Source organism: Haliaeetus albicilla, chromosome 25 (assembly GCF_947461875.1).
Source record: "Haliaeetus albicilla chromosome 25, bHalAlb1.1, whole genome shotgun sequence".
Lineage (NCBI taxonomy): Eukaryota > Metazoa > Chordata > Aves > Accipitriformes > Accipitridae > Haliaeetus > Haliaeetus albicilla.
Window position 1 is genome coordinate 22,085,171 of NC_091507.1, and position 25,487 is coordinate 22,110,657.

The 25,487-nt window shown below is 42.2% G+C and overlaps 1 protein-coding gene across 2 annotated transcripts in view; it reads left to right on the plus strand.

The window, feature by feature from the left end:
* The window catches only part of TUBGCP3 (tubulin gamma complex component 3), a 54,135-nt gene extending 42,095 nt beyond the window's left edge, over positions 1 to 12,040 (plus strand). Inside the window, exons 14-22 of one of the 2 annotated variants that reach the window (XM_069770255.1) lie at positions 1,095 to 1,284; positions 2,561 to 2,696; positions 3,544 to 3,612; positions 4,354 to 4,489; positions 7,038 to 7,126; positions 7,261 to 7,392; positions 7,773 to 7,913; positions 8,501 to 8,617; positions 10,907 to 12,040. In XM_069770255.1, the coding sequence (XP_069626356.1) occupies positions 1,095 to 1,284; positions 2,561 to 2,696; positions 3,544 to 3,612; positions 4,354 to 4,489; positions 7,038 to 7,126; positions 7,261 to 7,392; positions 7,773 to 7,913; positions 8,501 to 8,617; positions 10,907 to 11,065 (1,169 nt within the window). In that variant the 3' untranslated portion in view covers positions 11,066 to 12,040. The remainder of the gene's footprint in view (positions 1 to 1,094; positions 1,285 to 2,560; positions 2,697 to 3,543; positions 3,613 to 4,353; positions 4,490 to 7,037; positions 7,127 to 7,260; positions 7,393 to 7,772; positions 7,914 to 8,500; positions 8,618 to 10,906) is intronic. The other variant, XM_069770256.1, reaches the window with a different exon arrangement.
* Positions 12,041 to 25,487: the final 13,447 nt, after the last annotated feature.

The following is a 25,487-nucleotide window of genomic DNA, read 5'->3' on the forward strand; positions in this document are numbered from 1 at the left end:
GAGAGCTTCACAGGTTACTGAATGAGAGTTTGGAAACTTCAGGGAATGTCATTGAACCAGCCATTGTGAGGTTTCCCTCATTAAAGAGTGACTTCTGTATTAGAACCACTGTTTATTTCTTCAATTTAAAAGCATTTTATTAATTGAGGCTGAATCTCAGCAGAACAACGTGAAACTTGGTTTTAATTTTTCCTGTCTGCAGTGCATGTTGAAACAAATCCTGGAGCAGGCAGTGCACTGTCTTACACTACTTTGGTACCTGGATCTTCTTTTTTTACCTTTAGAACAATAGTTGTGTGGTTAAAAATTATTCAAAGTGGGAGCATGTCCTTTAATGCTGAGGAAGGTCTGAATCTTATGATAGTTGGCAGTCCAGTATTTGGAGTTTTGTTCCATGTTGCCTCAAGAGGCCACACTTCTTGCTATCTCCTAACAGCCTTATTGCAGTCCCTTTCTTAATAAGCTTGTAGTTGTACAACAGAATGAAATACACGTCCTACTAAAGGGCAGTGTCCTACTTTCTGCCTCCAAATTGCCATGCACTTAAGGTGGAGAAGAAAACATTGGGTTGCTGGCTGTCCCTCAGATAACATAAGCATATTGCCTCCTCTTTCATTCTGATTTATATGTGGGAACTCTTTTCTGTTGAATGTTCTGACTGATTCTTAGATTTCTTTCCCCCATCCCTCCCACCCCACCCTTAGAAGTGACTTCTGATTTAGATTCTTCCACCCCCTCAACAAAGCTTTTTCCTCAACTCTGAGCTTTTAGATCTCCTTCAAATTATTTGATTCTGTAAATTGCAGTATTTCAGCAAGCTAAAAAAAAACAAAATCACTTTCTGTGTAAAAGTGATGCAATAATATGAGCTCTTATTGGAAAGTACAAGCTGGGCACAGATTAAAAGTAGTAATGTTGAAGTATGGGCTGCTTTAGACTTGTTTGTACTTTGGCTGTGCCAAATGTATAATATAGTGGATCAGAATAAATAGCAATTTCTCTGCTTCTGTGTTTCAATTCCGAAGCTTCTTTGCCTCAGTTTTGGAAAAATACTGATTAAATTTTAACTTTTGTTTGTTTGTTTTTTGTTTTAGCTGCTGATTTGTTCACAGATCTGGAAAATGCATTTCAAGAGAAAATTGATGCAGCTTATTTTGAGACCAGCAAATACCTACTGGATGTTCTCAATAAGAAGTACAATTTACTGGAACACATGCAGGCCATGAGGCGCTACTTACTACTTGGTCAAGGAGACTTTATCAGGCATTTAATGGACTTGCTCAAGTAAGAGAGTAGGAAGGGTAACTATGTTGAATTTCTGAAGCTTGCAAATGTGCATGATCAGAACAGAAACTGTTCTGCTTTTGGAAGGGGACCCTTTAAGAATCTTACTACTCAAACATTTAATTGAACAACTTTTAAATTCTATTTTGGGTTTAATTTCTTGACCCTGAGGCTTAAAATTTGTTCTTCCTTTTTGGTAGGAGGTACATACAGAAGCATTTCACAATGTCTTGAAAACTTGCACTAAGATAGGTATCAGCCTCGAGGATGTTAGCACTCCTCTCACTCCTGTCAGCAAGTTTAAGCAGAAAAGTTCTGTTGCTCTTGATGCCACTAGTCAGCATTGCTGTGAACGTTAGGCTTCTATATTTTGGAGGTGTTTCATCCAAAACATTCTGTCAAAACTCCTCAGTGCATTTTTCAAAAATTATTTGATGCCTCACCAGCCTCTGTTTTAAGCGCTCAGGTGCACCCACAAGTATCAGTTTCAGTTTGTAGTGTATTTGCAAGCTCACTGCTTTTACATGCTGGTGCTACTGATGAAAGTTAGTCTATCAAAAATGTCCTTTACAAAGCCTTCCTTTGGTCTAGAAGGCAGGCTTTGTAATAGAGCTTCCATTAACTTGTTTGTAAATCAAAATCAACATTGTCTGGTGACAATTTGTACATGACCATGCTTTTTTAAGTGAAAATTAGGGTGAAGCAGAATAAGGTTGGTTTGCAGAGTTGGTATTACATTTGAGGCAGTAGTGAGGGGCTTTCCAGCCCTGATCATGGGGGAGAGGAGTAGTGCAAGGTGCTTGTTACTTGCATGTTGCAGCTCTTCGGAAAGTTTAAGTTAGGTAGAGGGGGTGGGTTTGTGCTTCTGCCAGCACTTCTAAGCCCATGAGATGGCTATCAGTAAGTCTCTCAAAACTGAAATGAAATTATTGGTTTGATGTGTTAATGATGTAATCTGCCTCATTTTAGATATGAATGCAACTCAAATTACAGAATAGTTATGCTAGCAATCCTGGTAATTTCAAATTACTGGCATTAAATGAGGGTAAAGTTACTCCTCATGCTGATGTTCAGGTGTATAGCTGCATATGAATAGACATATTCAGCTGAAATATTTTGCTCATTGATTTTCTTTGTGGTTGAGACTGAAAGAGTAATGTGAGAGGTTTTGAAAGTCTGTCAGAAAAGTGTTTCACTGTGTGCTGCAGTTACTACCAAATTGCTGCTGCAGAATATCTTGGTAATATGCCATGACTGTTTGTTTCATAACCACTAGGCCAGAGCTTGCACGACCAGCTACAACCTTATACCAGCATAATCTAACTGGAATCCTTGAAACAGCGGTGAGGGCAACTAATGCCCAGTTTGATAATCCGGAGATTCTCAAACGATTGGATGTTCGACTTCTGGAGGTCTGTTGCATCATGGTGACTCTGACCTGAAACATAACTTATTTTGTGTGTGTATATGTGCAGACATCTACATGAAACAAAATTTTCATATGTTTATATAGTAAATACGCACCCTTCCCCCCCTTTCCTTTGAAGTCTACTTTGAATTATGTAAACCTCATTTAATAGGTCTTCCCTTCTTTTCTTATTTCCTGCCTATTGTCTATTTGTATTTCAAGCTGTGGGTTTACAGCTGTTTCACTGACAATACAAAGTTGAGATTTGGAATCTTACAGTAATTGATGCTGGTGGCCCTGATTTGAGGTTCTGCAAACAGTAATTGATGCTGGTGGCCCTGATTTGAGGTTCTTCAAACAGCTCCTGCTGCTGTTTCTCTTATAAGAATCTGGGGGGGTAGTCTCTTTGTCACCAGTAGTTACAAAGAGTGAAGCAATGAAAGTGTGTTTCATGAAGGAGACCTCTGGTAAGAAACTTGAGTTAATGAGAACGCTCCAGTCTCAGAGATGGAAGTTAACTGATGAACTGTAGCATCCGAAATAAGTGTATACCTTGGGCTGAGTCCTGCCTAAGAAGTTTTTATTTCCTGTCATTTCCTTTACTAACTCCAATGGAAAAACATTGACATTATGAACATCAACATTTGGGTGAGGTGAATCCCACTCTTGTGTCAAACTTCGATTCATTTTTGCTTGATCTACTACTTTGAACAAGGAACTCCTGTAACTCATATTGATGTGGATGCTTGTTTCTTCATACGCTGTGGAGAATGGAAGAGTAAGCAAGAGTTGGTCTTCAGCGCTAGTATGCTCTGATTATACACTGAAAGTAGCATATCTTTTTAATACAGGTATCTCCTGGGGACACTGGATGGGATGTCTTCAGCTTGGACTATCATGTTGATGGGCCAATAGCAACGGTAATGTCATATACTGCTGGCTGTAAACATGTCTTGATACTGAATTGAATTGCTAAATTTTTTTTTTTAAATAACCTTTGTTTTGGAGTGTAAGATCAGAGGGTCTTTTTTTTGGCATCTAGGATGCACTGACTATATAAACAGTTGAGCCAAAATCTCAGTTCTTATAGATTGACCGTGAGTGCTGAAAAGCTACATTTAAAACAATCATTACTGAAAATCAGTAATTCATTTGTTCCAGCAGAGATTTTAGCAAGTACTTAATAACTGGCGTGCTCCTCTTCCATTATTGCTAGTCTGTAACTGCTAATTTGGGATAATTTGCAAGGAACTGAAGAATGTATTTGAGGAGAACCTCTTTGTATTGTCTAAATGAAATTTGATAGGTAGTGTTCATTAGAACTACTAAGAAAATAGCTACACTATTGATCATTTAGCCTCTGTAAAAAACTTGTAAAGAACTTATCATATGTAGTTCGAAAAGAGCGAAATGTTTAGGCTTTGCCATGTTCATCCCTTCTTACACCTCCTGTAGTGCCCTGTGCCTACTTGAATGTTAGGTAGCTCAGTTCAGCCCTTGAGGGAGGATCTTTCCAAAAGCTCTGGGGTTTCCAGGGGTTTTGTTTTGACAATATTTACCAATAAACTGTATGGGTCAGATAAGATGGACTGTGAAGAGGTTCCTGGTCCTTCAGAACATTAGTCTATTAAATTTGTACTGATACCTTGTTTGTTTTGTAGGTATTTACACGTGAGTGCATGAGCCACTATCTTAGAGTATTTAATTTCCTTTGGAGAGCAAAGCGAATGGAGTATATTCTTACTGATATATGGAAAGGGCACATGTGTAATGCAAAGCTTCTGAAAAGTATACCAGGTGAGAGAGGCCCAAATGGATGACATACTGGTAAACTGGATTTAGATGACTGCATCTTATTTTAAACTGTTTGTTAAGAGGGGAAAAAAGTAGACTGTTGGGACAGATGAATTTTATATTTTGTTGCTTCTCATGACTGACTGTTTAATGTTACATGATGATGAAGATAAAATAACATTATTGTAAATGGAAGTTTCCTGTTTGTTGTTTTACTTAATCCTTGGTTGTGAGTTTTTGTAGCAGTGAGCAAATGAAACATCCCATGTCTCTGGAAAAAGACTGTTACCCTTCCATCCCCTTTTACTCATCTTCCTTGATGCCTTCCTGTCTGTACCCTGTGTCTTCCTCTTTCTTGTGCTGGAAGTAGTAAGTCTCACACGTACACACTTCTGAATTTACTAGTTTTACCTTCACTTATTCCCTATGCTTTTGTTTAGCTAAGAAGAGAAGAAGCTAAGAGAGAAAGAGGTGTTTGAGAAGAAAGAGGAAGGCTCTTTAAGCGTAGTGGCTCTAGTGTATGTTTAATAGACTGGGACTTTTTGATCCTACTTCTCAGCTGAGAATATAGCCATATTTGTGACCATCTGTACTGGCTCACTCTTGACTCTTTTACCCCTCTACATTTCTCTCAGTAAAAAATAGCTATTGAGGGTTACACTTCTTTGTGACATAATAATATTTACAAAAAATTGTTTATGTTTTTATAAATAGGAACTGTTTGGTGGGTGGGCCACAGAAGTTTGCTGGGAAACAAGCTTTTTTAAAGTATGCTCTAGTGCACGAGGCTGATCTCTGGAACTGTACAGGATGATTACGTTTCCTTTCTGCTTCTGTGAGAGAGGATTTTGTTCCCTTTGAGACTAGGGTGCAGTTAACAGATTTTATTCTCATCACCTGAGGGTCTTCAGGCTGGAGCTGTCTCCCATTGCTAGGGTTTTATTTGTTCTTGTGTTCTCAAGAGGAAGTTTGATTTTCTTCCTTTTTTCTTCCCTTTTTACAAACCCCCTACACCCCTTTGGGAGGCCTTTCTTTGCCTTGGAGCAGTCTTCTGTAGACTGCAGTTGCTTGTCGCCTTTAGTTTTGGCTACATTTTAAGTAACGCAGACATTTAAAATGCTGGCCAAGTTGTTATAGCTATTGTTGGCAGAAGGAGCAGTGTTGTATTTCTCAGTTTCTGCCTCTGACAAAGGAGAGTATGTTTACAAAAACCTGTACTGCCTTCTGCCTGGAGGGACAGGACTCTTTCTTACTCACTGGCATGTCTAAGTTGGAAGCTGAAATACATGGAGAGTCCACCCTAGCACTGATTTATGAAGTAGTAGTAGAACTTGCTTTTATTTTCTCTTTCTCCCTCCAAAACAGTACCTTGCCCTTCCAGTCACAGAGCACTAAATGGAAGATGGTAACTGATAGGAGGAAGCAGCTGCCAGGGTCTTTTGTTTTTCAACCCCAAAGAGGTAGCATTTACTTTCCAGGATAGCTATATTCACAATTCCCCAAAAGTCTTAACAGCCAGGGATTTTAATGCTTTAAAGTAGTACTTCTAGACAGTAGTGGCACGCTAGCTCTTTTCCTATCAGTAGTTGGAAGAAGAAATACAGATGTATCCAACTCACCAATGTTGAAGAATTTCTATTGTTTAGCCAACCCTGGAGGTTTTTTTCATTGATCCTATTTAAAGTTGATGCAACATAATGTGTTAGGGATAGTCTTCCTGCAAAGGCATAAGAAATGAAGAAAAGAGTAGCTTGCTACAATATCTTTCAAATCATTGGATGGTCCTGTAACATCCCAAGATATGAAAATGTAGAATTCCTTTTGTTGTAAGTGTTGCAGCTTGTCTGCAGTGGCAAATTACTTCGGCAGCTTTTAAGAAATTACTTCTTCTGTCTGGATATTTGCCTGGTTCCAGAAGGCCGAGTATCTTCATTCCAGAGAATTTTGGCAGTTGATGGTAATCTTGATATTACCCTTCTGCAACAGAGGTACCTTCTCTTACAGGTGAGCAGCTGAGGCCATTAGTGACTCGCCTGTGGGTCTCTGTCGTGGATCAGGGAATAGAACCTGGACCACATGAGCCACAAATTCCCTACCCCTGTCACACCCCCCCTCTCTTCTGGTCTCACTGTAGCTAAGTAAAGCAAAAATATGCTGTCTGTGGTTTGAAGGCTAATGGTAAGAGATGTGAGAGGCCCCAGAAGCAACTGCAAATCTGTGGCCTCAGATTTTCAACTGAAAGAAGGCATGGGACATTAACTGTGTTTTATTCTCTGGGGACCGAGAGGGTCTTTTTCACTAGTGATACTCAGCAAGTTTCCAGCACTGTCCAAGCACGCAGTTGGTGTCATCTGTGGCTCACATTTTCTAGGAGTTAATTGTGCAATGTTCTTTGCTCATCTGTTGCCAGCCAGTATTGCTGCTACCACCCAAGACTAGTGGCTGTTTTATGAAGTATTCAATTTGGTAGAAAAAAGTTTACCAAGCTGGTTTGATGGCTGTGCCTGTCCTTGCGGTCTTTAACATGCCATCTCTTTGGATTTTTTTACAGAGCTTTCTGGGGTGCTGCATCAGTGTCACGTTCTGGCATCAGAAATGGTCCATTTCATTCATCAAATGCAGTATTACATTACATTTGAGGTATACTCTATCCACCCAATTAGTTGCTTAAAAATTAAGTACTTTTAATATTCTGTATGTGTTGTGTGTCTTAAATTCCAAAGAGCTTGCCATCTAGCAAATCAAAACAGCACAATCCTGAATCATTGCTCCAGGTGCTTGAATGTTCGTGGGATGAACTCTGGAACAAGGTCCAACAAGCACAGGACTTGGATCACATCATTGCAGCTCATGAAGTTTTTCTAGACACAATCATAGCTCGGTGCTTGCTGGATAGCGATTCCAGGGTAAGTCTTCTCCTTTGCATGAAATTGTAGCTTTCTGATCTTGGCTTATGCATTAGGAACCACCTTCTCTTAGGTTGTAGGAGCAAGGGGAAAAGTCATTTTTCTTCCTCTGATATAAGACCTTATTATGGTAGGCTCTGTATATATTCCCCAGACACAGTGACAGATGCTGATTATAAAACTTGTGACAATGTGGGCCAGTTGGTTTCAGTCCTAAGAAGCTGTGTGATTGTGCAACAACTGTCTTAGAGCTTTGCAAAACAGTCTCTCCAGCTGTGCATGAGAAGATTTAGTTTACTCGTGTCCTGAAGAATGGTAGTAACTTAAAACTCTTTTGCTGTACAACTGCTTCATTGTTTTGTTGCTTAACTGTCTCACAGGTACTTCTCAACCAACTTCGAGCTGTTTTTGATCAGATCATTGAGCTCCAGAATGCCCAAGATGCAATGTACAGAGCTGCTTTGGAGGAGTTGCAGCTGAGGTTGCAATTTGAAGAGAGGAAAAAACAGCGGGAGCTTGAGGTACAGTAGGGATATTACTAGAACGTGAAAATTAATTGAGGTAGATATACTTGCCTTTTGACATAGTCAGGATTTTAGATACTATATAGAGGTACAGCGAAAATGAAAATTGTAGTTGGAACAAATGTAAAAGTCATCAGCAGTAGCTAGTGAATTCAAACAAAACTGCTGAACGGTGTTTTTCATTTCTGTCTTGCACAAAACCTCTAGGTGAGCAGATTCTCTAGTGGCCATTGGAGGCTGAGAAATGTAGGGCTCTTTTAGGTGAAGGACATAGAAGAGGCTTTAAGATTCTGAACCCTTTTGCAAAAAAATACCATAGCTCCATGCCTGCCTCCCTACTGTCAGTCTGTGGGACATGCAGTGCTGGTGCGAGACTCGCCTGCTTTGCTAACCCCGAATTTCTTCCATGTGCTGTACAACCACCAAGGGGACTGATGGTTTCAATACTAGAGACTCCATGTGTGGCTTACTATGGCAATGGTTGGTTTGCATAAACGTGGTGGTTTAGCTGGGCAGAAGGTGGCCCAGTTAGCAACTTTCATCATGTGACACCTGACCTCTTAACTCATTTGGTCTCTGTGTAGGGCAAGTGGGGTGTAACTGCGTCAGAAGATGAAGAGGAGAGCAAGAGGATGAAAGAATTTCAAGACTCAATACCCAAAATGTGTTCACAGCTGCGAATACTGACTCACTTTTACCAGGTGCCCCTTAGATTACAATTTTTTTTAATATGGATGCTGAGCTTTGATATATAGAACTCAATTTCAGATATTGAGTAGGTGTAACTTCCATATTTTTGTGTGCAGTTTGTGGATCTAGGTCTTCATTTTTTGCTTCTCTACTTAAAAGCCTAGATTCACTGTTCCTCAGCAGATGGTAGGTGTTATGATCATGTATGTTCCCCTGACAAAGGGGAATAGTCTCTTCATGTAAGTCTTCTCCGTCATGCAGTAGTGGAAATAATAGCTATCTTCTGGTGTAATCTGAAGGAAAAAAAAAAAAAAAATTCCTTCTGCATTCCAGTTTTTCTCACCATCTTTGCAAGTCATTGCTATTAAAGACTGCAGAAAGGGTCCTTATTAAGGGCCTAACACTTGATTTTAAACGCACTGAGGTGGGCAATGTGTAAGCTGTTTGGGCGAATGTGCGCAGGCTGTCTTCTTTAATGATAATTATTCTGGCTTTCTCTTAATTTGTTATCTGATTCTAAAGCTCCCATTCCCCAGAAAAAACAGCTGTTAGATTTCAAGGAAAGCATTCTGGAAAGCGATGAAAGGGAATGACACAGCACTAGGTGCCACAGCAGCCTTTCAGGATTAGACCCTGGGTCAACTGAAAACCAAAATCCTATCCCACCTCATCTCTTGACTTTGATATGCGAGATACTCTTGATATAGTGTAGTGTACCTTTTAACTTCTCTTATTTATCACCTTTGGCATGCCTGAAGTTAGGATTTTTTTTAATAATGTTGATACTGAGTTTGACTTAAAGTTGTAGGGCCTGCTTTCTTCCCTCTTGCTGTTGATATTTCTTGTATCTTTCTTTCTTATTCCAATATCCATAAATACACATTTAGACAAATGCTAAATACGTAAGCATGCATTGTTTCCCTAAGTAAATGAATGAGTTTGAAGTGGTTTTGCTGGGTTGTTACCCATATGTTTGTTTTACCTTGTAAGAGTACAACTTGTTCTTTATAGCAGTTATAGTTGTGACTGAGCACCTGTACAGGATGTGCAGAGCACTTCCCAGTCCTCCTCTCTGGTGGTTTGCATCAGATCCATTTCTGTATTGCCTATAGCTTTGCCAAGCTTATAGCTACCCTGGACGTAGTGCTGCGTTGTCAAAAGAGTTCAGTTCACGTGGAAGTTTGAAGGAAAACAGGATAGTACACCCAGGTTATAAAATACTGGTGGCTTTTGTAGAAGGCTGTAGAGATCCTGAGCTTTGATGTGAGGACTTCAAAGCTGGGAGGAATTTGCTCCTGGATCCAAATACTGCAGTTCTCCCTCCCAGAGGAAAATAGAGCCAAATTATTTCAGTGTAAGCTGTGAATAGATTGTAATTTGTGTGCTCTACAGGATTGCAACAAGTTGACAATGTAGCTTTTGCCTGTGTGGACTGCATTCTTGCTGAGCCCTACTATAGATTTTCCATGCAGGACTTACCTGGCCAGCCTTGGTCATCTTTGGAAGTACTGGGGTGCTCTAGTTAAGGGCATGTCCACGTTAGTATTTAGTGGAGATCAGGAATGAGCTCTTCAAGTGAGTCTTCCCATTCTCCTGAAGTCCTCTCCTTTCCTGCATACTGAGCAGCTCCTGCAGTCCCTTGGCTAAAGCCCAGTGGGAAGATGGGCTTCAGGAGAGTGATTCCCGCTTGCTGAGTGCAAGTTCCACATAAAAACCTCTCCAAATGCATAAAGCCTAGCTACTGGGTCTGTAGGGCACCGACTGCACTACTGGGCAGGCGCCCTGCTGTGCTGGGGTGCTGCTTGCTGCTATATAACCCGCATCAAATACGCGTGTTTGAAGCAAGCGGTGGTCTAACGCTGGCCTGGCCCACGTTGCACACGCCACACGGAAACAAGGGGAGGTCTCCCGCTGGCGTGGGTCGGGTCCCAAATGGTGTCCCAGGTACGGTCCCTGGGGGGGTGTTGCAGGGGCAGCCCCCCTGCAGCTCGGGAGCCGTCAGACAGATGGAGGGGTGCCAGCAGGGCACGGGGGGAGCGGTTTAAAAGACTGAGCTGTTTGCCCTGGAGACTCTGATGTGCGTGGCAGACCTTTGAAGGTAAAACGAAGCTCTGGGGTTTTGCGGGAAGAACGAATCCGGCACGACCGATTTGCCGACAGTGGGGTAGAAAGGCTCGTGCTTGCCTTTGGCTGGATTCCCTCTGCCTCCTTGCCAGGCCTGGGCACCGCGCGGCATCCCTCTGCAAAACACACCGGTGATGTCTTCTTAGCTGTCTCTTGGGTTTTTCTGTCTCCTCCAGGGAATCGTCCAGCAGTTCTTGGTCCTGCTGACAACGAGTTCTGACGAAAGCCTTCGGTTTCTTAGCTTTAGATTGGACTTCAATGAACATTATAAAGCAAGAGAGCCAAGGCTTCGTGTGTCGTTGGGCGCTAGAGGCAGACGAAGCTCACATATGTGACACAGCTGCTAAGGACCGCACCTCGGTATCCGAAGGATGTTGAACCTCTTGTTGGACAAGGCAATCAGTGTTGACGTAATACAACCAAATCGTGCGTGATCGGTGTCTACCATTTCTGCAGGCAACGTGTTTTCAGTCATGTGATTGTGTGACACTGTATAGCAGAAAGGGAAAAAAAGTAGGGTTTTTTTACACTGACGTTTCTAGAATTACCAGACTAAATGGGCTGATTGAACCTCTTCTAATCAGCTTCTTAAATCATCCTTTTAAACAAATGCCGGTTTTATTTGAAGCTTTCTGAGCTCTCCCCACTGTAACTTATATCTGTGTCAAGGAAATTGCATCTTTTGTTTATAGAAAGCACCATTTCCTTTTTTAACAAGAAAATAAGAAGGTTATTTTTTCTATATGTACTTGTTCTATTTGAAGAGAGCTTTTGTTAAAGCCAACAGATTAGGACCCAGACCTAATGTCCTTGTTAAGAAGCTATACAGCATTTCATTATGCTGATTTTCAGTGTTGTGATGTGTTTGACTGTGTGAGAACCTTTGTATCAGGAGACATAAACCTATATTTAATTTTTTTGTTGTTTAACTGAAATAAAAATTTAGTAGGGAAATTCTATGGTTACTGTACAGGAGAAAACTACAGAAGCAGAGCAGGAGTGTATCTATTGCACATAAGATCTAAAAAATGAAGTTAAAGCCTCAGTACTGTGAAAGGAAAGTGTTGGTTAAGATTGAATTGAATGAAATAATTGATGTTCAAAATCAGATGTGTAGAAACAAACTGACTTGGCTAATGTTGACTTCATTTTCTTCCCTTCCCTGTTTTTTCATTGTAAATATTTATATATTGCTGTCCAGATGTTGGGGTGAGGAGGATTCTTCTTTTGCAAAGTTGTCATTATATCAGGTCATTTATTATGTTCCACAAGTGCAAGCTTAGAAAAATAAAAACACAATTATCTTTCAATCAAGTGTTTTGCTTTTTATAATTGAAAGATGATGATTTTTCCACAGGGTAAGAAAGAAGCTTCCAGTTAGGAGAGTATTGATTCACAGACCCCTACCCATTACAGGATTTTGGTACTAGTCTGATCTATACTTAGAGTTGTGTGCAATTCATTAACTAACAATGACCCTCAGATCAACCAGGTCTGTGGCCTCTTTTGCCCTTTGCCCTTGCTCTGCGTGAACCCTGGGAAGCAGAGGCACTTGCCAGGCTGCGCAGGTGAGACTGCTGGGAGTCACGATGGAGGCAAACTCTCATGGGGATTATGCACTGACTTGCAGCCCTGGACTAGCGAGTTTGCCCTCCGGACACCAGAATTCCTGTTATTGTGCAGGCCTTGGAGTCCTTGCTTTTGTTAAATAAAACATCTAAGGCTTTTAACCATGTGTCCTTAAAGGACCTGCTGGTGCAGCTACCCTTCACCTGATCAGTGCAGCCTGTTGCCTGTCCTTACTAAATCCCCTTCCCTTCTCCTGGGTGTCCGTGATGGGGGTCTGAGTGCGGCAACTGGAGTGGGATTGCAGGTGGGAGGTGTGCGTGTGGTGCCAGCAACCACGGACGCTGCTGTGAGAGGACGTACGGATCCGGAGGTGAAGGGGTCCAGGGGTCCGCGGCTGGCTGGACTCTGTGTGTAAGCCTGGCTACGGGAGAGATCCGCGTTTGTACTGCGAGCCTCGCGGATGGTGCTGCATTCAAGGATTTAGGGAGGTTGAACAGCCCTGTCTGCTCTACGGGGCCTCGTCCCTGGGGCTTGAGGAGCCTGAATGTCAGCGTGAGCAGCCACTGTATGGGAACCTGATGGGAGTGTCCCGTCCGTGCCAGCCCATCCCGCGTGCCGGGGCATGGGAAGAAGGAAACCCTCCACGGATGGGACCTGTGCGCTGCACCACGGGAAAATCCATCCAGGCTCCGTCCGTGCTGCACAAAGGTGGGGTCTCCAGCATCCGAAGGGGTATAAGTTTTGCTCACTACCTGTATTCCTCTTTTTATTCTATTCATTTTCCTGGTTTTATTCTGTCATGTTAAAACAGCTGGTTTTTTAAGCCATTTGTTGTCAGGCCTTTCTTATTGAGATCCAGAAAGAACTCTGCACCCTCTCTCTCACTCACTGACCTCCTGGTGCAGAACATTGTACTTAGAAAGGTAAGGAATATATATATGCATATATACACACACACTCTCTATATATTAGTGGGAGATACAGATATATAGATCTCCCACTAATATATAATGCATCTGTATCTCCCACTAATGGACCTCCACCCAGCTCAGCCAGAGGGGGGAGCAGGATGAGGCTGTTGGTGCTGCCTGTGTTCATGCGAGCGCTCTGTGTGTCTGTCTGGGGTGATCTGTGCGGCTGGCCATGTGTATATATGTATATATATATATACACACACATATGTGGTGTGTGCATGTGCCTATAGGGGATGCATCCCAAGCCTTGCTACTGGTTGGACCTGGGGCTGTGGAGCTGTGGCAGCCTCACCTCTGTCAGGCTGCTGGATTCAGCAATTCCTAACAAAAGCGAGAGAGAAATGATCTTGCATTTCATTTGTGCCTGGAGACCAATACTGAATTCTACATAAACGTGCGGACTTAGTGTAAAAGTTGACAACCTCCTCCTGCTGCCACCACACCGGTGGCTTGCCTTGCAGTGGGTGGCAGCAGCACTGTTCAGGTACGTTCCTAAAGAGAAACAGGAGTTTTAGCTTTTTGCTTTATTTTTTAACACTGAACTGCTTATCTACTACAATCAATGTTAAGGATTATCATTCTTAACACCACATTTACTATACAAAGCTATTCTTCATTTTGTAAGATATGTAATGCGGGCTTCTGGCTGGTAATTTCAGTGTTTTGCTGTTGGAGCTGCAATGTCTGAAAATACAAGTAGAGCTGGGGGCCGTGTCTCCAGGCTGGAACAGGCGCAGCTCCTCCTGCTCTCTGCATCCTACCCCGGGGCCATCGCTAACTGACCCCGCACGCTCGGCTCCCTCCTTTTCAGAGTTGCCAAGGCCTAAAGAAATTTAGGAGAAACTGCAGCAAAAAGCAGAAATGCAGAAACCGAGGATAAAATCATCACCCACCTCAGGAAGTCACACGATATGCAGAACTCTTCTAGGGTGAAGGGCTATCCGCGCGGGGCTACCAATATCATAAATACATTGAAAGGAAAAGAGCTGAAAAGTATTTATGTCTTATTCTTTTAAATTACAAGGGATATTTGTTCTGGTAACTGACATGGAAATTATATCTTAACTAATATGAACTCTGAAGAAGAAAATGTTAAAAAAGAGCCCTGAAAATTTAATCTCCCTCTGTAAGTTACAACAGCTTGACTGCCTCAGGGTACAGGATGATGCAATTTAATATCTTAGAAACATCCACTAGGAAGTGCAGAAGCCCATGGTATAATGTATTTTCCAGTGAATTAGTTTTAGGTTTAGGGTAGGTGATCAAGGACAGAATATAATCATAATCCAGTTTTATTTTAGTGATTCTATTTTTCACTCAAGACCCTGTGGGTTTTCTCCTCTCACACCAGATGCAGTGAACAAATGCCAAGGTCTCTCAACTCTACATAGGAGGATACTTTTCTTTATAAAGAAACTAAATCTACATGATTTACTTTGTTAAAATTAGTTGTGGAAGGATTCTGTCTTCATCCTCCCACATATCTAAGGTGTCCATTTTTTGGACAAGAACTTTTTTCAACCCTTTAAAATAGCATTTCTATCAAGAATGGCCAATTATCTTTGGTCAGTGTGAAACTGTAACTTCCAGTACGCCACATCTAACAATGATTTTCAGTATTAAGGGCACTCTTTAAGTGCACGTGTAAATTTTTAAACACACTAAGAGTTGAAATGTAATAAAGGATCAAAAAAAAGGGAGGCATCTGGACAGAAAATTGAAGCTCATTTTAAAACTTCTAGACTTAACGATTGGAGTCCCCTGTGACATTGCATGAATGTTTCCTAATGCTGACCGTGGAAACCAGCTGTGGGTGTAGACACTTGTGCTCATTTCAATTTTCACCCAAAGGAGCAGCCTCAGAGACGACAGAGCACATTTCGCACGTACGGAAAGGTGCTCAGAGACTTCTCGGAAGTGCCTAATTCATTTTGAGAATCCTCTTTTGGCTACTTGAAACCTAAAATATCACTTTAACCTCTAATAAGATTCTACTAATTGGAGAGAGGGAAAAAGAGCTAGGAGACCTGCAAGAGGTGTGCAAACATTTGTAAGTAGAGCAGGGACAGATACAAGAACTTGCTATTTTGGAAGTCGGAGGAAATAATTCTGTATGGTTTCTAGAAGGGCATTGTAACCATCACCTGCTCTACCTAATTTAACAAACCAAAATTACTTACAGTGCCAAAGATAACAATAAACAGGGACAAGTAAGATATTCTCCTTCTTAGCCTGCGGTTGTTCAGAATGAAAAGTTTCTGCAGCCATTGATTTAACTCGTCATATATCACTCTGAGGGCTCGCTGAGCCGCAATTTTAAAAAATGTTTAGTTTTATGTTGACAGGGAATACTACAAATTTAACGTATGAACCGCTTGGTCTCTCTGAAGTATTAAGCCAGGCTCTCTGATATAGTATTTTAACTACTTTATGTTAGCTTGGAGTAATGCAGTCTTTAAGGCATCAGAATCACTCGTAAGGGTTAACTTGGTGCTTACTGTCTTTCATCTGAAAAGCAGCAAAGGTGCCTCAGTATTTATTTTCCTTCTTTTTGTTCCGAAGCTAGCTTTTTGCTAATACACTTTGACTACCCAATATTGTATGTTCTCTCATAAAACCATTGGGCCAAAACCTGAGTGCCACATGAGTGGAAATAGGGACTCGAAGGCAGGTGAAAGGACAAAGATGAGCAGAAGTGGACAGGGTCAGAGAGAATACAGAGGTCAGGAAAGTTAAAGAAACCAGGGTGATGGGTAGTCGCTCACAAAAGGAAAGGAGGGCAGAGGAGAGAGAGCAGGGATCCTGAAAGACAGCAAATGGTGACCAAAAAGATGCTCAGGAAAGAATAGTGAAAGAAAAACATAGCAAGAAAAATCTGAGCTGTGTAGGAGGTGAAATTTCTATCACTGCGCAGTTAATTTACTTTAGCTCTTTGTGGAACAAATTCTGTTAAATGTTTTCCTCCAGAAGTCATCAGAACAGCCATTAAGTTAGCTAAACATTAGAGTATGGAAAATGCAATTGAAGTGATTATTACCATCAGTCTGAATATTAAAAGGTATGATAGGAAAAAGCTGTCGCAAGGTGATTACCCATGTATGAAATCCAGTGCCATGGAGAATGAAACCCAATTATTTGCATTTGAGATACACACCACAAGAACAAGGTAGTTGGGGATCTAGGACCCCTCTCACTTCTACAGTGGGAACATTCCCAAAACTAGTCAAGGCCACTTCATCGCCCTTTACAGTTTTTTCCAAAAATAGCCAGGAGAGAGGCAAAGAACACAGTCTTCTGCTTTTCTTTCTAACAAGGCACCACATTCACTCCTTAAAAGAGGGTATTTGTACTGAGTTTTACCTCTTGTTTCTAATGAACAGTGCTGAAGGGCGTAAAGAAACAGAGGGAAATTACAGACAGGCTTACAACAGCAACTAAAAAGGCAAATGGGAACTTTCCTTTAACAACCTGGTGTGTAAAAATAAGAATTAGAGCATATTATAATGGGCAGAAAATGAAGAAAACAAAATTCTCTAGAAAACAATTGAACCATCAGATGGAGAGGAGTAAAACTGCACCATTTAGCGGAGAACAGAAAGCATAAATAGAACATAAAATGTGGGGTGAAAATGGTATTTGATAAATGCAAAAAGAAATAGAATTTCCATTCATTGCAACTTTTATTAACACAACTAAAGTTTATGACAAAACCAGAACATATTTCTGACAGCTGTGATCCAGGTTATTAGAACAACTGTAAATGAACTGGAATATTTTGTTTATCTTGTAAAAGAGACTAATGCAGTATAAATTTATACTCTTTGTGTACATATGTATGTGTGTACATAATACATGGCACATAATTAATGGAAGTGCTAGTAGACCAATAGGAATATAATTATTATGTCATTTTATTTGCTAAGGAAAAAGATATGATACAGATTTCTCAGCTGCAGCGGAACGACGGGTAAGCCAACACTATTTTTCTCCAAAGTGCCAGACAGGGCATTAGACGCTGCAGAAAATGGGTTTCATAAGCACTGCAGACAAAACAAGCACTGCGCTTCTGCAAAAGCCATTTGCAACTTAGCTGCAAGAACAATTGGAGATCAGTGTTTCCCAAAACAACTAAAGAGGGAATGTGTAGTGACTTGACTTCCTAAACCTCTTGTCATTCTTTTTTTTTCAAAGAAGACTGAGAAATAGAGACAGCTACATTCTGAAAATAAGTCATGTCACAACTTCCCTTTCACGTTGGTTTCCCTCCCCACCAGCCTCCTTTCTCCCTTTCAAAACTCTAGGAGAGTTCCGGGATCCTTGATACAATTAGGAAGGAGAGTTCAAAGGATCTTATAAATGCAGTTCTTGAGAGATGAAGTTAGTCAAGAGTTGCAGGAAAGGTGGATCCTTTAGAAAGCCATAAATAAACAAATAATCGTAAGCACAACATTACGCAAACACCTGCTCTGAATTGCCCACAACACCCTCCTAACAGCATTCAGGTGCTGAAGAGTCCTGGACTCAGATTCCCTTTGTACTCCAGCATTGTATGGTACAGGCTTTACAAGCAATATACTCCAGGTCTTTGATGTTTCCATCAACCAGGTTACCTCATTGCCCACAGGAGCAATTAGCTGGTGAGATCTACTCTATAAGCCCCTGTGGGCAATAGAAACAGGTAGGCATTTTCAAAAAAGCCTTCAGGGGACACCGAAGAAACAGGAAAAAAATAGTTTTGGCATCGTGAAGAGACACCTTTACTGGTAAGATGTCCCATCTTCTAGGAGAAAAGCAGCAAAGTAGCTGTGAGAGGCAGAGCAGCAGAGGAATGGTACCTGCCAGATCCAGACGTATCGTGGAGTTGGAATGTGTGCCCAGGTTCCAATGTTCCACAGACAAAAAAGTTTTGGAAGTTAAAATGTATCAAAGCTCCTGCAAGCCAAAAGAGCAAACCAGACATTAATAACAGAATAGGAAATAATTACAGAAAGAGTAATTGGATGGTAGCCAGGCAGCATAAGAAAAGAATAAATGTTACATTTCCTTAATTAAGACCATTAAAGGGCAATACAGTAAGTGACTCAGAAGAAACAGCTGCATAGAAGAAGTTTACAGGTGCTTGTGGCTTGAACGATAGGGTTTCTTAATAGGCAATTATATAATTGTAGGCTTATTTTAAGGCTTGACCTTTCTCCATTACAAATAAAGAACTCCTCAAGAGCTCCTTATGAAGGCGTAGGTAGGTACCAAGCAACAACAAATTTTGAAGTTCAACCCGGCAAGCTGATGCGGACGCAGGTTAGTGTTCCTTGCAGCAGGCACCCAGACATACCGAGGGGCTTCCAAGGATGTACAGGACGCAGAAGGACAGAAATCCCGCAGATCCCATCCCTTGGGCAGACAGGGATGCGGCCGATGCGGCGTCGCACACCTTGCCGACGTGGTCCCTCCTGGTCTCTGGTCAGACCCATCTCTTGTAGGGGTTTGCTGAGCTCCAGCTGAAGCTCTGCATAAACCTCCCATTTTTCTTCGACCCCCTGGCCTGTGCCTGAGTACATGGACACAGAGCAGAAGTGATTTGCTATGCAAACTCCGAGGCTGAAATTCCTGAAACAGCCTTTAGAGGACAGCGGAGAATTGCAAATGACACATTTTCCGCTTTGGCCTCATAGTCCAGGATCCTTCGGGGGTTTTGTACGAATTCTGAGTTCTGATTCAAAGTGCAGACGAAGCGTAACTTCTGTTTTAATGTGTGCTGCTTATGTACTATGGCTTTCTAAGATAAGGTTGGGGCTCATAATGCCTGGGTATTTTAAATTACATTATAGCCTATTCTAGCATGAAAAATTCCAGTTTCCACCTGGCTAAGCTATAACCTTGCTGAACGAACTGCTGCATTGTCAAAAGGAGCTCAGAGCTTCATATTGAGGTCTAATGGTAAAGAGAACGGTGTCCCCGGAGAAAAAATACTGGTGACCCTTGCTGGAGGCTGTAGTGATCCTGAACTTTGACACGGGGGCTTTAAATCGATGAGAAATTTGCCATCTGGGTCCCAATATTGCACTTCTCCCTCCCTGGGAAAAGTTGGGTAAATTTTTTTAAGAGCTCTTTGCAGCGATTAGGCTGTAGTTGGGTTTTGCTCTGAATTGGTAGAAGCCAGCTGGGTCAGCAGCACCGACTGCGCCACTGCAGCCCCCCTGCAGCTCGGGAGCCGTCAGGCAGATGGGGGGAGCAGATTAAAAGACCGAGCTGTTTGCCCCGGAGACTCCGACGTGCGTGGCAGACCTTTGAAGGTAAAACGAAGCTCTGGGGTTTTGCGGGAAGAACGAATCCGGCACGACCGATTTGCCGACGGTGGGGTAGAAAGGCTCGTGCTTGCCTTTGGCCGGATTCCCTCTGCCTCCTTGCCAGGCCTGGGCACCGCGCGGCATCCCTCTGCAAAACACACCGGTGATGTCTTCTTAGCTGTCTCTTGGGTTTTTCTGTCTCCTCCAGGGAATCGTCCAGCAGTTCTTGGTCCTGCTGACAACGAGTTCTGACGAAAGCCTTCGGTTTCTTAGCTTTAGATTGGACTTCAATGAACATTATAAAGCAAGAGAGCCAAGGCTTCGTGTGTCGTTGGGCGCTAGAGGCAGACGAAGCTCACATATGTGACACAGCTGCTAAGGACCGCACCTCGGTATCCGAAGGATGTTGAACCTCTTGTTGGACAAGGCAATCAGTGCTGACGTAATACAACCAAATCGTGCGTGATCGGTGTCTACCATTTCTGCAGGCAACGTGTTTTCAGTCATGTGATTGTGTGACACTGTATAGCAGAAAGGGAAAAAAAGTAGGGTTTTTTTACACTGACATTTCTAGAATTACCAGACTAAATGGGCTGATTGAACTTCTTCCAATCAACTTCTTAAATCATCCTTAATGAATGTGATATTTAATTTGGAGCCTTCTGAGCTCTCCCCACTGTAACTTGGGTCTGTGTCCAGGAAATCACATGTTCTTTTGTTTAAGAAAGCATCCTTTCCTTTTTTAACAAGAAAATAGGATTCTTTTTCTATATATACTTGTTCTATTTGAAATCACTTTGGTTAAAGCCAAGAGTTTTGGACTCAGACCTAACATTCCTCTTAAGAAGCTATATAAAGCATGTAATTATGCTCATTTTCAATACTGTGATATATTTATGGCAAACTTACATACTTTAAATTTTTTTCTGTGTTTGTTTTCAAGGTTAATATTGCAAATAAAAGTCATTTAGTAGGGAAATTCTATGGTTACTGTACAGGAGCAAACTGTAGAAGCAGAGCAGGAGTGACCTCACTGCATATGAAATACTAAGAACTGAAGTTAAAACCTCTCGAGGGAAAGCATAGTTTATTGTCAAAATCCGATGTCTTAGAAAGAAAATGGCTTGGGTAATCAAGAGTGCTTTATTTCTCTTTCCTTGCCTATTTTTCTTTTGTAATTATTTATATATTGCTGTCCAAATATTGGGGGAGGGAATCTCTTTTTTTTTTGTTTGCAAGGATGTCATTATATCAGGTAATTGAAGTATCCATACATTGTATTCCACAAGTACAAACTTATTAAAACGCAGTTGTCTTTCAAACACTTGTTTTGCCTTTTGCAATTGAAAGACACTTGACTTTTGAGCAGGGTAAGCAAGGAGAAGCCTCCAGTTCGGAGTGCAGTTGGTTTACAGATATCTCTAGTGAACAAACCCATTACAAGGTTTTGGTACTACTATTAACTATAGTTACAGCTGCGTGCAATTCGTTAATTAACAAATACCCTCAAATAAACCAGGTCTGTGGCCTCTTTTGCCCTTTGCCCTTGCTCTGCTTGAACCCTGGGAAGCCGAGGCACTTGCCAGGCCGCGCAGGTGAGACTGCTGGGAGTCACGATGGAGGCGAACTCTCACGAGGACGATGCTTCAAACCCGCAGGTCCAGACGAAGAGGTTTGCCCTCCGGACATCCAGACACTGCTGATGGTGGAAGCGGTGCTCCCCACAGGTTATCCTGCAGGGTAACCTGCCTGTCCCAGGTGGGATGGACGCAGAGTTTCCAATGGCACTGTGTGGTGTAAGAGGGATGGAGCTGCAGGGACGAGCTGAAGTTCAGGTGGTGAATACGTCCTGGGAACGGGGGTGGCAGAGGGCAAGGGAGGTGGGGATTCGGCCGCGATGTCGTTTTCCTTCTGGACAATTAGATGTATCACTTTCAAGAGGAAGCCTTTTAAATCAAAGTCAAAAGGGGCAGATTAACTTTTTAGCAGGCTGCCAATCCCTTGAAATAAATCTGCTGACCAAGACTTTGCAGATTCTGTAGTTGAGGCAAAGACACGGTTTTGCCTTCTCCCAGCTCCAACAGAATGTGCCCTGTATTTTTCACCCGAAGAATCTGGGTGATACGAGCTGCAATTTACATTGCTGGTCTGTTTGGTTTGTCTGTCGTTTTGCTGTCTCACAAATTTGCTGGTGATCTCTCAGCACCAAATCACCGATTTAGGCCAGGGAGGAGCACCTCCCTGATGATGCAAAGGTCTGGCGTAGCATAAACTTCAACTAAATTGACATTAGGCTTCTGAAGCAGCCAAAGGTCAGCCTCTAAGGTAAGCAAGCAGGTTTACTACCAGGAGAGAAGCCTGCCCTGCATCAGCCTCTTCCTCACCTGCCTTACAGGACGGCTGAGCTCTGTCCTGACCTAGGTAAGCTGTGCTGAGATACTGAGCTTTGCTTTGAAGCAGTTATCTTTACCAAGATAAAGTGTAAATCTCCAAGTTTTGCAGCAGAAACATCCATTATGGCAACGTATTTGATAAAACTAACTGTGACCCGTGTAGAGGGTGGAGACCTGTAATACCGAACTGTCGCGTCTTTCAGCGTCGCTTGCAGGTCGTGTGCTTGTTTAATGAACAGAGTTTCTCGCGTCTTTTTTCCCACTCCCTTCCCTCTGTTTTGCCCCCTGTTCCCTTCACTAAGCTAGCTTTAACTGAATTCTTGCCACGTCCCCCCTCCTGCAGCTGTACAGCCCTCTGCTCTTCCCCTGCTCCCCGGAGATCTGCAATGAGCTCCCGGGACTTGCTGGTGCCTCCCCGAACCTTTTAGCTGAGACGTGGGGATGGACTTCAGAAAGTCTTACTTCCCCTTCTCTTCTGGGGTCTGTGTTTTGTTCCTTTTAGCTGTAGTTAGAGCTGTGTTTCTCCTTTAAACCAGAAGTCGGGCTTTTTGCCTCCTTCTCGCTCTTCTCTCCCAACTAACTAAACTTGCGTTTTTATTAAGTCATTTCAGCAACTCTCTGGCATCACCAATTACACTTACGAGTTCAGACATCTTTTAGGGAATGAATTCTTCACTCCTGTGAAATAAAACACGTGAAGTTTTTATTTCTGTCCCACTTAAGGGACCTGCCAGTGCAGCTTCATGGGAGCACTTGCAGGCAGCATTTCAGCCAAAAGAAAATTTGGTCCATGAGGCAAGTGTTGTTTTGTGTGCAAAGGGAAAGCTGAAGGATTCAGAGGATTTTGGTTTAAAGAACTGCCAAATTAAGTTGCCTCTGGAAATCCGAGTGCATTTACAGACCTCTGGCACACATCCTGAAGGGTTGGTGACTGGCTCGCTCCCCAGTATAGGCACTTTCTGTGTATCACTGTTACAGTAATTGTGTTGCCACATCAGCTCTAGCCATTTGTAAAAACTCAATATTCATTTACAGGCATGTTTAAATAATTTAATGGTCCCTGTACGTGCTACTGTAACTGTTGTGGAAGTGTCTCTGGAGCTCCAATACTTATTCACCACCAACTGATCTCATATAGCCAAGGCTTGCAACAAGTTCTATGTTGGTGGGCCCAAATACCTGAACAGAAATCACTGCAGCCACCGAGAATGTTCTCCATTTTAGCCAGACATGTTTATTTTGGAGAGGAAAAAGTAGATTTGGTTAGTTCATTTCTCACTGGTACTTAAGATGCTCTTAATATGCAGTTAGTTCTAATATCAGCAAGTACCCAAGCCTAATAGAAAAACTTCTTTTTTTTTCATTAGTATGATTACAAAAGAAAACTTGACTTTCAGCACTTATAGGGCCAAGCCACAACCACACCAGGTAAACTTACAGATGCTAAGCTCTCAGGGTACAACATGACTAGTCCTAAAATGATCAAGTGAGATTGCAACTTCTCCACTGTTGTGAGGCTGGCACTGGGGTTCCCGCAAGTTTTCATTTCTGAACAGCAGCTGGGGGTAACAGGTATTTGTGAAAGCTGCTCATGGTTTTGGGGTACAGAAGAATTGCAGAAGTTCTGGTCTTCTCATCATTTGCTTTTGATGCTGAGTTACTGTAGGATGTCTCATGAACAGGCTGCTCTTGCAAAGATGCTGAATCCATACCATTGCCCTAGGATTCCTCTGCTGGCAGTCACAGAGAGCTGACTGCGGTTATTGTTGAGGTTTGCATTTTGTATGGCAATCACATCCTCTTTTTGCTTATATTCCTGAGTTTTGTCTGTATTCTTCTGCTTTTGATTCTTTTCTTTTACGGGCAGTGTCAGTATTAGTTACTATTCGTCCTCTGCAATAATGAAAATGTTTCACAAAAGGACACTCACTGGTATGAATTAAGAGGCCAATTAAAAAAAAAACCAACACCTTACAGCACAGATCTTGGTAGAGTATTGTTAACAGCTAATGTCACACTCCAGAGTTCAGTGGTGAACATACTGTAACTATAAACACTTAATTGCTAATATCAACTATCTAATAAAGGATTATATGCAGGGGGTGGGGGGGAATCAACTGTTTTCTCTTCTCCATCACCGAAGTAACTACTGGAATCAACACTGTCCCAACCAATACAAAACCAGAGGCTGCCGCAGAGACTGCTATGTGGTGTTTCCATACACCCTTACGATCTGCAGCCTTTGTGTTCCTCCTGCCTGGAGGGATTCAGGCAGTCCTTGTGTTAGGGGGAGAGATCCTGCATTGCTGATAATCTCACAGGCTGTTTGACATTCTTGTGTAATCTTGTGTAATCTGTCTCGACATTGACAGGAAATTTTCTCTTTCATTTTGTTAGTGTCTCTGAATGAGTGAAAATCCCGGAACAGCAACGTTTTCTTGATTTCAGTAGCAGCAGAGGGAGCTTCCAAGACATTGCAAATTAACGTGCTTTGGAGACTTTCTGTAGGCTGCCTCTAGAACTGCTTTGCTGGCTATGGCAGTTCTGAGTGTTTTAATGATCCGATTCAGTGAGGTGCAGCCACATTCCCTCTTGTCCTTACAGCCTCTCCACAGAGTTAGAGGTCAAACAGAAGGGAAGTCATCGCTGCCTTCCTACATATCTCATCCCGTGTCAGGTGCTAAAAGCTTTCCTACTAAACAGTGTGGAACTGGGCCTTTAATAAGCACTGATCTGGAGAGATGCAATTTGAACATTCAAGGGATCCTTGCCAAGCTTCACCAATGATTTAAATTTGCTGTTGTATTTAATGTGTTTTTTTAATCTCTGCATATGCAGTCTGGGCTCCAAGGTGCTACCCCGAAGGGGACCTTATCATCTAGATTGGGAGGCTGTAGGAGGAAAGACCTTGAAAAAGCTTGCTGGTGCATCCATCCTATTGCTACTGCCGTGTTAAGGGATCTTCTTCCATCAGTAGACTCAAAGTTCAAGGAGTATCTGGACAATGGTCTTAGTCATATGGTTTAGTTTTAGGTAGTCTGCGAGGAGCAGGGAGTTGGACTTGATGCTCCTTATAGGTCCCTTCCAACTTGAGATATTCTGTGATTCTGTGATCTTGACCCTCAGAGCAGTGAATGCTGTTTCTTCCCACTGAAATAAACATCTGCCACTGAATTACTTTAATGTTGCACATCACAGCTGTTAGAAGAAATTTTCCCATGGGTAGCCTACACACATATGTTCCTATGCCAACATCAGCCTAAAGGATAAGTTTCTTTTCTTTGCTCCTTTTGTTCACACAGGACCATAGGAAGCCATGATTACCCTTGGCCCATATTTGGCCTTTTAAGCATTTTTGGACAGTTTTAAGTGAGAAAATATCTTCCTTTTCCTACCTAGTTTGGTACAACTTCTATTCCTTCAACACAGCACTACCCTTGCTTTGCAAATCCAGACTACAGTAACAAGTTCCCTCCTTTCCACTTTCGTGTTAATTCATTCTTCTTTCCATATCTCTTCTTTCCTACTTTCTTG